This window comes from Lepidothrix coronata, unplaced genomic scaffold, assembly GCF_001604755.1.
Source record: "Lepidothrix coronata isolate B3197 unplaced genomic scaffold, Lepidothrix_coronata-1.0 Scaffold45, whole genome shotgun sequence".
Classification (NCBI taxonomy): Eukaryota; Metazoa; Chordata; class Aves; order Passeriformes; family Pipridae; genus Lepidothrix; species Lepidothrix coronata.
This window is the reverse complement of record NW_016690225.1, coordinates 4,441,886-4,456,650: the sequence shown is the minus strand read 5'-3', so window position 1 is coordinate 4,456,650 and position 14,765 is coordinate 4,441,886. Positions and strand designations below refer to the sequence as shown.

Here is a 14,765-nt window from a genome sequence, read left to right as displayed (position 1 = left end):
GGAGACAGGGAGCAGCTTCACATATGCTGCACTAGTGGCTGCTCTTGATCGTGGTGTTGGTGAGGTCCAGCGTTGGTCACTTAAGAGGTGCCTGTGCTGTGACTGCAGGGCAGTTGCAAGAGCAGAGTAGGATGTGAACAACGTGGGAACTTGGCCATTGCATCTCTGTGTCGTGCACAGTTTGCTTTCTGAATGGCAAAGGGACTTGTGAGAAAACTTTATCCAGGTGGTACCAGTAGCTGTTCACAGATGCTCTTTGCCAAAGGAAAATGCTGTTCACCATGAACACTTTGAGAGAACTTGTCTCTTAAAGTCTGTACTTCTTTTAAGGAATTCCTGTCACTGTTCACGTAACAGCAGGAGCTGCTTCTGTGAGTGAATGGGGGCTTGGCTACTAAAATCTGTTCAGTGAAAATATGTGTTGTCTACACCACAGAGTTTTGCAGCCAGAGTGGCATGGACTCAGGAGATTTAAATATACTTTTATCTACCCCTATCTGATGTCTCTGTGTTCCTATGTCTTATATGACTGAAATTATGCTGACAAAAAAGCCTCACAGCCTTGAGTGCAGGAATATAGACAGTCTGCGTATTGCTCTGAGACTTAGCTTGAAGGTTTTCTCATTAATCTTTAAGATAGGATGCTCATTTTTCTATGGATGTTAGATTTTATTTCTCGTTGCTTTCTCAGAGTGAGATTTCACAAGATAGCTAAGGTTCATCCATTAGCAAGCTTCCCTTCCAGGCTCCAGACTTGTGTTTCTGCTGCCTGCCTTGTGTTTTTACTGGCCATCTGAGTTCGAAAAGTTAACCCAGCAGACAACTCTTCTCCCGTTCAGTTTTGAGGATGGTTTGTTTTCTCAGCAGAGCTTCAGCTGTTTCACTGCTAGATCCAACAAATTGTGCTTAATGTGAGGAAAGTAGCAGGAGCATGTGGAGGAAAGGGTCATGCAGAACCAGCCTCTGCAGCACCCACAGCTGGTCACTTGGTAGTCTTAGCTGTGTGGTGAGACTGGACTCTGGCAGCCTCTTTCTTCCTTCAGCTGGGGGACCGTACTGAACAAAGTATTTATGCTCAGTAAATAGTGGTGCATTATGTTTAAGGAGATTCAGAGTTTTCTTCTATCATGCCCAGCATGGCAAGAGGCAGAATGTTAAGAGCAGTATCATTAAAGCTATTATTTTGATGAGAAGTAAGAGCAGTTTTTGAAATGCCTATGAACATTCAGAGAAGGTCAGGTAACCCAGTTCATCAACTACCTCTTCATTTTAACAATGATAATAAACTCAGGTGTGGCAACTTACCTTTGTTCTACTGTGTTATGCAATTATATATTTTTATGTAACACAGCATTTAAGAATGTGTTAATGGACCAGGGACTTGTAGCCAGTCTGCTCTTGTTGTGCAAACACAAAACTGTACCTCTGCCCATAACTTCCTTGAGCTGTGCTGTAGATAGACTAGTGCAGAAAGCAGTAAATTTGTTTTCCATTTTTCCTCTCGAATATCTAGTTATTAGAAAGTGGCGCCACGTTTATATGCAGCTTAGGTGAATCAACTGACTAATTGGACAGTTTTCATAAAAAGCCTTTTGTGCACTTTGACCTTCACGTGTAAAGTCATAGCCTGAGGGTATTTAATTATTTTAAAAACTTCTTGAAGATAGAAATCAAGAATGAAATGACACCCCTCATGTAATGGTAGAGATAAAATCAGAAAAAACAAAATTACTTTTGTGTTCAAGGGATGTTTCTGAGACAATGTTCGGTGAAAAATGTATTTTCTAATTATTTTTAAGTAATGCTTATGAGGAAAAAAAGCCAACTTTGTTAGTACATGCTGAGTTTGTCTTTCAGGGCATATGTGTGAATACTTTAAAGGTTGTCACCATCTAGGTGATACCATTGTGAAAAGGAAATACTGTGTTTAGTCAGTGGTATAGAACTAGCCTTTGCTTTGGTTTTGTTTTCAACAGGACTCCACTTTTCAGTGTGTGTTGTAAAACTCATTATAAAACTGTGGTGGTCCTTTGGGTTCACAGAATATTCTGAGTTGGAAGGGACCCACAGGGATCATCAAGACCAACTCTTAAGTGAGTGACCCATACAGGGATCCAACCCACAACCCTGGTGTTATTAGCACCAGGCTCTAACCAACTGAGCTAATCTCAAGGATACTTGTAACCTCCTAGGGCCTCCATTCCCTGAGATCGCAAGGGAATGAAACTGGGAAATCATTGTGTGCTTTCTGTTCCTTGGGTGCCAGGCAGAAGTGTTGAGGCTAAGTGCTAATGGCTGGTGGCATCTGTTTGGAAGGGAGCAAGACAGCATCACAACTTGCACTGCAGGGTAGCATTCCCTTATACTCTTGTCTTCTCCTGAGTAAAGAGCTGGAAAGGTCAAAACACTGTTTGTGCTGCCTCTTGAAAAGTCAGCTCTCTTACTGCTTGCAGGGTTAGTAGAACCAAGAGCTGTTACCTCTTTTAAGTTCTTTTTTACTCTGTTTTCTGCAACCGCGAAGTCTTTGCAATGGTAAAAAAAAAAAAAAGCCTACAAAATGTGACTGTAACAGAATAAGACTTGCTTTAAAAAAAGCTTTCTAAAGGTCTCCTTGAATCTGCATTTGCAGGTAAGGTCTTTTGCCTCTTAATTATCCTTCTACCTCATTTAAAACTGACAGTTGGCCTCTCTCTTTATGCTTGACTTCTCCTGACTGTGGGGAATACAAAACAGTGAACTATCTCATTATCCCTCATCAAACCCTGCTTTACTATTCGTGTCTTAATGCTCACAAAAATTGGGCAACAATTAGATCTGCTGATGAGACCCTGTCAGTTAACAGGTATAATCTCCTTGTGTTTTCATCTTCCTCTTCCATGCAATAACGTATGCTAAACTTTGGATTTGCAGAGTCATGATCATTAAGTTTTATTTTGTTTTGGGTTTTATTTCAGAATTAAAAACCTGCAGCTTTTCAATATTGTGTGTTAGGACTCCAGTAGAGTTAGCAGATACTATGCGAAACAATTAGTTTGTGCAGCTTGGCAGATCTTAGTAGTTTAAAACTAGAAGAGTTTAAAGGGTTTTAGCCAAAGCCTATTCTGCTGCTTCCTACTTTTGTCCCAAAAAGCTCTCTTCTGTGCCAGTGCATTATTAGTCTCCTGTGCTGTTTAGTGCCTCTTGTGTGCTGATTGCATTCCTCTAAGTGAGAGACATTGCTTAAATTTCTCTTTGCAGCTTTATGCAGACACTCAGATCAGACAAGTGGAATGGCTGGCCCTTGGCTGGGCTCGCTGCTGCTGCTTTGTTCTGAGTGTGCACACAAGTGTACGAGTCACAGCAGCTCATGCTTAACTACAGATACATGTGTTCATATGTGCATGTAATACTTGTCTTCCACAGTCTGCAAAGAATAAGGAGGAGCTGCTTCAGCATATGAAAATTTCAAGAAAGTTGTGCTGGAGGGAGATCCCCTCAGAAGGAGGGGATGTAAAAAGCAAGCATGGGCAAAACACAACAGTTTTATTTGAAAGTATATGTGAATGAAATGGGAATCTGACTTTCTCAGCCTTGTTTAGTGAAATTGGACACAATGACCCTTTTGTTGTGTATGAGTCTTATTCCTGTCAGTGTTGGAACCCAGCACACAATAAGCATCTTCAACTTTTAAGAACTTGTTTTCTTAATGGAAACTTGAAGTGAAATTTGGAGACCCTTAAATAGGTTTGATAATGATGTGTATGAGGCAGCATGAAAAATGTGCCACTGCACTGCTTGCAAGTTGAAATCTTACTGAGTCAATTCTAGTTTGGTTTTGGGTTTGGTTGTTTGTTTTATTTTCTTCCTGTTACTTCTTTCTCAGCCCTTTTTTAGCTTCTTTTGGTCTTTGTCCTGTACATTTGATTTATTCCCCTCCTTATCTTTTAGTTTTTTAATTATACCTTGTAAATAAGTTAAATGAGAACTAAAAAGAACAGTTGCTAATCAGCACTTCCTCGTGCAAGAAGCAAAGCAGCCCTTCTCAGGTGCTGCAAGAGGCCAGAGGTTTCTTACCAGAATGTCCCAAAGGTATTGCTCCTGTTTAGAAGATGCGTGACTCTTGAAAGCTTTCTCCCTTTTCCTAATGAAAGGCTGGGCTGTGAAAAGAGCTGCATTTCCTTTTGAGTGATTCTTCCTAGGTAACTAGCAGTTGCATTAATGTCTTGCTGGAGTTTGTAGCCTGTTCTGGTTTTGGTTTTTTTCAGGGCAGTAGCAATATATAAGTGATAAGATCAGAGATGTTACTTCACAGTCTGCAGAACTTCAGACTGGTAAAATTATTGCTGCATCTTAAGGAAATGAATTGGGGTTCAAATGCACACAATTTGAGACTCTGGTTTGTCTGTTACCCATTTAAAACCAGGAAAAAATCTAGGGCATTTTTTAGCAATGGTGAATCTAGCTCACCAGCTGCATAAAATAAGTACAGCTATCTCTAAAGTACACAGTTGAAGTTTTAGTCATCTCTTTGCTAAAAGACAACAATGAGGCTTAGTGAGAGACACTTGTGCACAAAAATGTTGAAAAAGAGATAAGAAAGGACCAGAAATGATAAACAAAGGAATAGGTTCAGAGAGCATCACAGTGTACAGGAAAGGTGGTGTTCTTTTCTCACTTTACAAGAAATTTGGCTAACCTAATAGAACAGAAAAGCAGAAGATGTCCTTTTAATATAGTTATTTACTTTACAAAGCCTAGATGTCCTGTAGAACAAGATGCCACATGATAGCTTTGAAGCTGAGATAGACAGTTACAGGAACAAGAATAGATAGTTTATTAGGATTTTTTTAATATCCATGTGCTGCAAGATGTTTGTCCATTTATCCAAACCACTTAGATAATTGTATGTGACTTCCAGGGTTTCTTTAGTGTTTGTCTGAAGCTTTCTAACTAGCTCTTTGTTGTATATCTTATGAATAAAACAGAATCACAAAAAACAGTGGTTGCATTTTCCTGAATGTCAGTAATAGTGGGTCTTTAAAAAAAATTCAACCAAATCGTTATACAGATTCATCATCACTATTGTGATGATCTCACGTTCTCACTTCGTACAAACTGCTGCAATATACCAGTGTGCTGAAATTGCTTTGTTTTAAAGCTTTTCCTGGGAGTCTTGTGCTTATAATAAAGCTAGCATGGCCTAAATAAAGCTTATGAATTATTTTTTTTATTTGAGTTCTTGTCATTTTAAGACAAATGCTTTTAGTCTTACCCTCCCCCCCAGCAAAATTCCCCAAACAGAATGCGTTTTTGAATTTCTTTCATGCAGAAATTCCTCTTGATGGCCCCTGCCAAATGTGGCATGTGTGGATGCATCTCAATGGGAGCTGTCTTAATCGATGTGCTTGCCTGCTGGCCAGCTGGGGGGGAAGCAGCACTTGAACGATTTGGTTGTCACGTGTCTGCTTGTTCATCCTTTCTCTCTGAGCTTTATTTGGCTAAATAAAGGGACAGTGGAATTATTTGTTTACAGTAAGATTTAGTGCTTCCTTAATACCTTTTGGTATGGATACTTGCTGTTTAAAATAGCAGTGTTGCTGGGGCGGGGTCTGAAGGTATGGTGTTAGTGCCTCAGCTCACACTTTGTGACAGCTGTGAGTGTATATATGCAACCTATAAAATGAATACACGAATGCATGTAAATATAACTCTTTAAATCTTGACTTGAACAAGATAGGTGGCCTTGAAGAGTCTTCGTGTTTATTCCTTCCCTGGTTACTTGGACTGACGGTCACAAAACTACTTTTTCTGACTGGCTTTAATCCTCACGTCAGGGAAAACCTAAACTAAACCCTCTAGCTCTCAAAACATGCACAGTGTGTTAACCCACCCAGTGGCTGATAATTTTGCTTCATCTCCCTCCTGCTCGGTTCTTCCATGTCTGGGTGGCAAGATATGTATGGGTTGTAGTGCAGCACTAGTGACCTACCTGAGAGCTTTGGTGCCGGATGCACTGTGCATGGGACAGTACAGGACTTACTGTAGTTTATACTGAGATGCTCTTTGAAAAGTTAATTTTGTAATTATTGAAAACCAGTTTGGAGGTTTGGGGTGTTTTTTTGTTGTGGAGCTTTTGTCTTTTTTTATTTTTTTTCCCAAAGCAAGCTGCAGTTTGTCATAAATAGTGACCAGTCCCCATGGTCAACATTGATTTCCTCCTTTTCAATGTCAGATTTTAATAAGAGAAGCTTAAATTACCTACTGGTTTTATATTTCTGACAATGAAATATTCTGTTCACAGTGGACTTCCTTCTGTGGGTGTCAAGTGGTGGATTGTAATTCCTCTTTTCCTACAGGACCTATTCTTACTGTGCAGATGCCTTATTTTAGTTAATAATATGAGAAAGGATGAATTAGAAGGATGAGTACAAGAAAGATTTTGTTGTTGATGTTGCATGTTTGGTTTTTCTACTCTTGCTTTGTGATGCAAAAGGCAACTTAGAAGCTTGCTGCATCTTTTTTCACAGCTGAATAAATAAAAAAGTTGTCTTTGCTGCAGAAGTCTAAAATTAACATTATCCCAGTCTTTTTAACAGTATTAACCTCAGGTGTTACATAGTACAGCAGTCAAAGACGACACTTTTTTCCTGTAATGCACTACATCTTTACTTCTTTAGAATCATGCAAATGTTTATACCTTCTCGATTTTAATTTTCAGTAACCCAGCTTCCTGGTTTGTGGTGTGTACAGCACAGAACGTCCTCTATTCACGTTGTGTCATGTGCAAAAGAAAATCTGCAGCTCTGATGTTGGCACATAGGAGGAGAGACAGGCAAGAGCACTTAGCTGGGGGTTGCTCTATTTACTGAGTTGAGAGCCCCTGCATCCTCTTTGGTTCTTTTATCTATGGTCATCTTTACTGTGGCATAGAAGTTCTTGGGTTTTTTTTTTATTATTGTCAAAATAATGGAAAACATGAGTTGTGCTTTGTTTCTGGGACATGGTTTCTCTGAGTTGGTTTTCTACAGAGCTGGTGATGGTGCTTCGTTCGTTGGATTGGCCACTTCAAATCTGCTTAATCAAAATTAAGCATTTTGGGAATTATATTTGAATCTTGGTTCAGCTGTTTGTGGCAGATTTTTGCAATTATTTCTGTTGCAGAGAACATCCATAGTAATCTCATGAGCGTGGAAATTCCTTGCGTCATGCCAGTGTGCAGTTTTGGGGCTTGCTGGCTAGAAGCGGGGTAAGCAGTCTCTGTGGCACTTCCAGACTTGTTTCTCTCTGAATTTACCTCCCTTGGGGCTTAGACTCACCCTTGTAAGCCAGTAAACCCTTCATTAACAGTATATTACCAGCTGATTATTTCTGTGGCTCCAAGTTTTATCACAGCAGTAGTAAGAAAATAACTACATTAAAAAAACCATCTTGAATATTATGCTCTACATGCGTCAGAAGTATTTGTACTTACAGAAAATACTTGCTTTTTCCATCTAACACAGTGGCAGAGGTTCTTTAATGAACAATCAAGTTATTAAAAGTTTGTTCTCTAGGCTGTCATTTAATGGTAGTGGTATTTTAATGATACATTAACTGACCAAATATATAGAGGAACTACTTTTTTTTTTTTTCCATGTGAGCTTAATAACTGGGGAAAAGGGGTTTGTTTCGTTGATGCTCTTGAGAGGAAAGTTTACCTTAGTTTTTGTTTTCTACTGTATGTATAAATATATGAGGCATACTACATGATAATACTTAAGTGTTGGTAGTGACTTCTGGTAGTAGTAAGCAAAGCCATGAGACCTCATTGGACGTTTAGGGAAAAATTTCAATTTCTTGTAAAGCCTGAGGGAAGGCTTGTATGAAGAGATTGCTAACAATTTCTCCAAGTATGTGTGGCCATAGCTGCCAAGTGGAAGGAGAAAGAAGCTGTCATTAAGATTGCCTTTGAGAAACAGCAGTAGACCATGAGTCCCTTGTGATGAGGTTTTTTAGAAGCACAGAATGGTTTGAATTGGAAGGGACCTTTGAAGATCAGGGAAGAACCTCTTCCATTATACCAGGTTGCTAAAAGCTGCTTCGAAACTGGCCTTGAACACTTCCAGACATGGGACATCTACATCTGAGATGGACGGTCAGGAGTGTGGTACAAGGCTAATGCAAGGTACTGTTTTTCACAGCTACAGAGTGTGCAAGCTTGCATTGCTTTTCTCTCAAAAAAGCTTCTCTTCAGATAATTCTTCTAAACTATTTTCATCTCTTCTGTCGTCTTCTCTACACCTACTTCTGAGCTTACTGAAGTCCAGACTCTCTGCTTTCTTATGTTCTGGTAGGCGGAAGTAACTTGTGGAAAATACTTGTTAAAAGAATTTTAACATTAACTCTAGAGCAGAGATTTTACTCTCAGCTGTTACATAGTTTTTGTTCCGTGTGTACTTAGCATGATGGTGTTAAACTGAGTGTTTGAGGAGGGATTTGGTGTTGGGAAGCCAAGGCAAGTATTTGGACAATTGATACAATGTTGATGTCCAGGTGCTGGAAAGACAAATTACTTGTTGGTAGAATTGCCTTGTTAAGGTTTAGGGCTTGACATGCTCAGTGATCTCAGAGCTAGGGGGAGAGGTTAGTAAAGCTTAGGCAGAAGGATGTACTACTGATAGTGGGCACAAAGAACACAGAATTTACAGGCCACAAGGACATTTGGCACAACTCCCAAGATAAGGAAAAAACTAACAAAGCCAACTCAGCAACTGTGCTGAGATCGGCTCCAACTGGATAAAAGGTAATTTCGGCAGAGGGAGCTTCCCAGCGCTGACTCACAACCCACCAACTCAAGAAACCAACCAACCCAAAAGAAGAGAAAGACCGAACATGCGGACTAATTAGCATGAAAAGTGAGTCATTTAACCAATAGAAGGTAGAATACTAATTAATAAGAAAACTATGTAACTTGTGGTCAATGAACAGTGATTTCTTCGTTTGCTAAAACGTATAAATGGTATAAAGTTTTGATGATCAGGTAGCTAGCCTTTTGTGGGTTACCACCTAGCTCCCTACTTTGCATAAATTAAGAATAAAGCCTTAAACTGAGACAGGGGAGATTCAGATTAGATATTAGAAAAAAGTTTTTCACTGTTAGGGTGGTCAGGCATTGGAATAGGTTGCCCAGGGAGGTAATGGAGTCACCATTCCTTGAGGTGCTTAAGAGGCATCTGGATCTGGCAGTGCGTGATACAGTTTAGTGATTACAATGATAGTGCTGGGCTGACAATTGGACTGGATGATCTTAAAGGTCTCTTCCAACCTTGACAATTCTATGATTAAATAGAAATACCTTGTCTTGGTGTGTGAATTGGCACTACACACCAGGCAGTGAGCCTGCATTGAAGACAACAGTGGAGCATGTGTGACAATTTCGGTTCTTCTCGTTCCTTGGAATTAGTACTAAAGGAGTGTTTGACTGATAACACCTTCATTTTTAAGAAGTGCACTTTATGCAGAAATAATGTATGTGTAGTTATGGTCAAATAACTCAGGCATTCAAACACAATTTCAGACATGCTTACCCGTTGCCACAGGCTTACTCACTTTGCCACCAGGCAAGACTAGCAGAACTGTTTGACTTAATGAATGGAGAGTGGTTGCGGTTCTCCACAGCTGAGAGGCTTCAAGGTCTCACTTGTATTTACAGAGGCGACATCAAAGAATTTTCAAAAGCCTGAAATTTTCTTTGTAGCAAACTTGGAGAAATAATCTTAGTAAATGAAGTAATGCCGTTCTGGGGGCTGTTCTGCTAGCAAGCTAATGGTGCATTCTGCTTCCCGAGAAGATTCGGCAGTGGAGTTGAGCTGGCGTGGAAGTACTTTGTAGATGCAGTACATTGCAAGCCAGTAGTTGAGAGGAAGGAAACCTGTAAAGAACAGTTTTTCTTCCTGTTGGCTCATGGGTAGTTCTGTTAGAGTATTTGCTTGAACAAAGAATTTATTTGCTTTTCTAATGCATTTAACTATGAACAATACATTTTTTTAGGCTTGCTCTGTGTGTGTGTGAATTTAAAGCTTTTGCAACCTTGCTGGCCAAACTGTTGTCCCTTTGCCTGGTAAGGTGTTACAGCACTTCTGAGAGCCAGACAGACCTGGGCTCGTCGGAGGGATTCGTCCACTGAGGCTGTGCTGAGCATGGCTGGCTGCAGGGAGAAGCTGGGAGACCACATCTTTACACAGAATCACACACAGAATATGCTGAATTGGAAAGGCCCCACTAGAATCATCGAGTCCAACTCCTAGCCTTGCACAGGACCATCCCCAGGAGTCACACCTGAGAGCATGTGCCTGAGAGCATTGTCCAAACACTTCTTGAACTCTGTCAGGCTTGGTGCTGTGAACATTTCCCTGGGGAGCCTGTTCCAGTACCCTTCACCCTCTGGGTGAAGAACCTGTTCTTAATGTCCAACCTAAACCTCCCCTGACACAACTTCATTCCCTTGGGTTCTGTCACTGATCACCACAGAGAAGAGATCAGCACCCATCCCTCCTCTTCCACTCATGAGGAAGTTGTAGACTGCAAGGAGGTCTCCATTCAGTCTCCTCTTCTCCAGGCTGAACAGACCAGGTGACCTCAGCCGCTCCTCATATGGCTTCCCCTCCAGGCTCTTCACCATCCTCATTGCCCTCCTTTGGACACTCTAATGGCTTAATATCTTTCTTATATTGTGGTGCCCAAAAGTGCACAGAATATTCAAGGTGCAGAGCAGAGTGGGACAATTCCCTCCCTTGACCAGCTGGAAATGCTTTGCCTGATGCCCCCCAGGACAGGGTTGGCCTTCCTGGCTGCCAGGGCACTGCTGACTCATATTCAATTTGCCATCAACCAGGACCCCCAGGTCCCTTTCTGTGGCACTGCTTTCCACTATCTTGTCCTCAGCAGCCTTGCAGCAGGTACTGGCCAGAGGATAGAGATATGTAGGGTTTGCTGCAGGGTGAGAGCACTGACTGGGAACTTGGGTCCAAAGTGGCCGCCTTCCTTACCACGGCAGTGTGCACTGTCCTAACTGGCTCTAAGTCAGCCATCTGCATCAGTAGTTTGACCTGATATATATTTTACTGCTTGCTAAGGAGCCTTAGTTAAAATAGTTAAAATTAGAGGGAAAAGTGAACTCTGAAGAGCTTGGCAAAATGATGAATTATGAATGTTGGGTGAAACCCCACATATTTGGCGGCCCTTGGACTTGAATCTCTGCCAGGCAGGCTGATTCTCTCAGCTTGGCTGCATTTCTCTAAACTTTATTGTGGATCGAAAACATGTGAGAAGGCTGTGAATGATGAGCTGAAGTTGAATGTAAAAATGTGTGAACTCTGCATTTGTTTTTTTTTTTCTTTGTAACTGTAGGATAAATCTTTTGATGAGCCTAAATTACATTCTTTAAGGATGCTCATTCAGTCAGTCCCTCTGTTGTCAAGATACTCTGTGGGTTACTTGGAACTGTTGGCAGCCGTCTGAAGTTTTTTTTCTTTTCTCATTAAAATTAATGGCAGATCTTCCCTGTGTTAAGACAGCTTTGAAGATTTAGTCAATGTTTCTGGAGGCAAGAGTAATAATTGTTTCTAAAGCTAGATGCATAAATACAGTATATTCACTACTGTACTTGGAATATGAAACACTGATTTCTTTGGGTTTGCCTTCTTGGCTTAATGTTTCTTTACCCTTTTGGCTTATTTTCTTTTGTGAAACTTGTAATTCCATTTATAGAGAAGTACAGTGTTCTCACCAGCAGCTCATTACAGCTACCTTTGGAGGGGGATTTCTAAGAGAGGAGGCTAATGGTAGTAGCATATTTATGTATTCACCATGCATGCAGTGGGCTTGATGCCCGTTCTGTGTCCATATGTGTGGCTCACACCTGTGGACTCGCATACCCTCTCTAGTTTAGGCTGGCTACTAGTGAGAATGCTTTTACAAAGCAGGAGATGATGTTGAATGTGTAGGAAACTGGAAGGTATGAAAGTCCATTTTTCTTGCCAGTAATCAGGGTCAAGTGTTACTGGAGAGACTGGTACTAGGTAATAATTAAATCAGTATTGGAATGTGTTCTGGTTGACTGTAGTCTGTAGTTATCTCAAGATAATGGTGAAGATTATGGTGGCATAGTACATGCAAACCACAAAGTACACTACACAAAGAAGTGTTGTCTTGCACAGAAACTAGAAATCATTATTTTTCTTTAGGGAATTAAAATTTGATCTTAAAAAATTGCTGAATGAGTCCCTCCAGAGTTCATGTCTGATCAGATTCTGTAGAATTACAAACACTCTTGGATAATGCTGCTTGAGATTTAATTGCAAATCCCAGCAGTGGATTGTATTTTTTATCACAGTAGCAAGCAATAACTCTTCCATGGACACTGAAGCAACCAACGAAGATGAAGCCTACAAATCCACTTCCAGAGTGCTGGAAAACATGGCAAAAGTTCCCTGTGTTTTGGCAAGTTGCTTTCCTGTACACATCAGACTTCTATACAAAACAGAAGTTACCATGAGTTGGTATCCATCAGCATCTTGCATGAATCTGATTTCCTGGAGCTGGAGCAGTCATATCTGTAAAGCACAGAAGGATGTGGCTCTAGACAGTGTTGGAAAATGAAACAGAGGAGCACAGTGCAAAACCTCTGACAAGTTCTAACTGTGAAACTGCAGCCTGAATGTTTAACTGTAAGTTGATGTTTCAGCTAGAGGATTTATGTAAGTCTTGGAGACAGCAGTTTGAGAGCTTCCAACAAAAGCACTGGATATGACCGCTGGTCCAGTCAGGGGGTTTGTAAACCAGTATCCTGGTAACACGTTTCCGTGTGCGACTTCTGTTTTTACATGATAGACAATACATTGCACTTGGGCACTGGTTTGTCTTTCACACTTCCCAGAACATCGCAAAGCAACCCCTGACAAATAGGTGTTAGGAAATAGAGTGTATCAGTAAGTATTTAAGGGCTACAAGATCCAGGAGGCTGTTTGATTGCTGTTCTGGGTAGCACTCTAAAAGTCTTTATGGGAGCTTTGACAGCAAGTATGCATGGAGATTAGAAAGTTTGAGATGCGGGTGTTCCAAGTTTGGCTGCTTTCAGATAATCTCTTTTAGGGAAACAATATTCTCTAGTGTTGGGATGCAGCACTGCTGTCATTAGTGGCTTGTTGGATTGAGTGTGGGTTGCACACTGGGATAGGAACAGGGGCAAGGAGGCAGAGGTCTAAGGCAAAGGTACACCGCTGGGCAGGAGAAGAAGAAAATATGGCAGCAAAGCTGAATCAAGTAGCAGGGGAAACCCCTGTCCTGTGCCTAGTGAGGCACTGTGCTAGTGCCTTTATTAGCTCCAACAAGTGATGGGTGTAAATGGATGTCTTGTAGAATGACTCCCCTTTTTTTGTTTATTTGGTGGGGCTTTTTGTCAGCACCAAAGACTGTAACTCGTGGAATGACAATGAAATGTCATACTTGCATGGGTTTTAATTTTTTCTTGTCTAAAAATAGTGTGGAGGCAAATACAAATTCAGGATTTTTTTTGGTGAAATATCCCAAATTAGAAATGGAGGGAAAGAAATTTCAAGGCTGATTTCAAGGAATTTGCATTCTTTATTCAAGGTGAAATAAGCCAGCATACATCTTCATCAGAACTGCTTACTGCATTCACAGTTAGTGATGGTTTTTAAGCTTATGTAAAGTTCAGTGTGACATCTTTTTTCCAGTTGATGCTTAAAACTGTGTGCCGCTGTGTTTGTGTCAGAACAAAACCTTACTGTTTAATTGTTTGTTTTGTTTTTATTACTTACAAGGTGGAATATATGTTAGTAAAATTTGACCATGAGAATAAGAAAGTGCGCCTGGCACTCTGTGGTGAAGAAGTTCTTCAAACACTGCAAGAAAAGGGGGAGAAGGTAAACCCAAAGTGAGTAGCTGTTTCCTGTTTCTTTTTTTTTTTTTTAAATCCTCCTGCTATAGTACTGTACAGAATTTTGTAGACCTGGCTTAACATTCAAATCTGCTGTTGGTAAAACTGTAAACCACAGATACTGATATTTTCAGATAAATCTGGGGTTCAGGAAGTGAAAGATTTTGAGCACACTTGCAGGCAGTCCATGTGCTTTTTATATTATGCTTTGAAAAAAAGGAGGATGTAATGGTGAGCCCACAGAAGCTGTAGTTTGGGTATTTTTTTGTCTTGCTCTGATTTTGTGTCTGTGTGTACACAGTAATCCCTGCTCCATAAAGCATATGTGTGTGTGCACTTGTTCCTGTATGTCTGACTTCAGGAGCAAGTGAGGGCTGTATAGGGAAGCCTGTTGTCTGTAGGAGCACTCTCCCGTTTGTGGAAGAATTAGGAATGTAGATGTAAGGTGGCAGGAAAGTTCTTCCCTATCCTCCCCTGTGGTGTTTTGGGGAATAATTAGAATATGTCCCTATTTCAACTATTCAGAGAACTGTGAATTACCTTCTAACTGATGGCAGCAGAGAAATGAGACCAGAGACAGCAAAGTGTTTTGGCTGAAGAGAGCCAAAAGCAGGTCACAGCTTACAGGAGGGCAGAGATGAAAGGCTTTTGTCCCCTGGGCCTGTCAGCTTCTCTCTATCTGCCTTAACCTCCTCTTCCAGTAAGGCTTCCCTTTCTGTCTTTCTTGGTAGGGAGACTAGAGAAAGTCTACGAGAAGGAACCCCTTTGCTTTTAGCGTCAAGACGACTGCTATCAGGAGAATAGTAAGAAGTTGCTCTGCCTGTGGTAGGGTGTGCTCCACAGAGTA

General features: G+C 40.8%; 1 protein-coding gene across 2 annotated transcripts in view; it reads left to right on the top strand.

Annotated features, from left to right (window-relative positions):
• Positions 1 to 14,765, top strand: part of GCLC (glutamate-cysteine ligase catalytic subunit) — a 38,060-nt gene that overhangs the window by 1,027 nt on the left and 22,268 nt on the right. For both annotated transcript variants that reach the window (XM_017814535.1, XM_017814534.1), the window contains exon 2: positions 13,803 to 13,915. In XM_017814535.1, the coding sequence (XP_017670024.1) occupies positions 13,803 to 13,915 (113 nt within the window). The remainder of the gene's footprint in view (positions 1 to 13,802; positions 13,916 to 14,765) is intronic.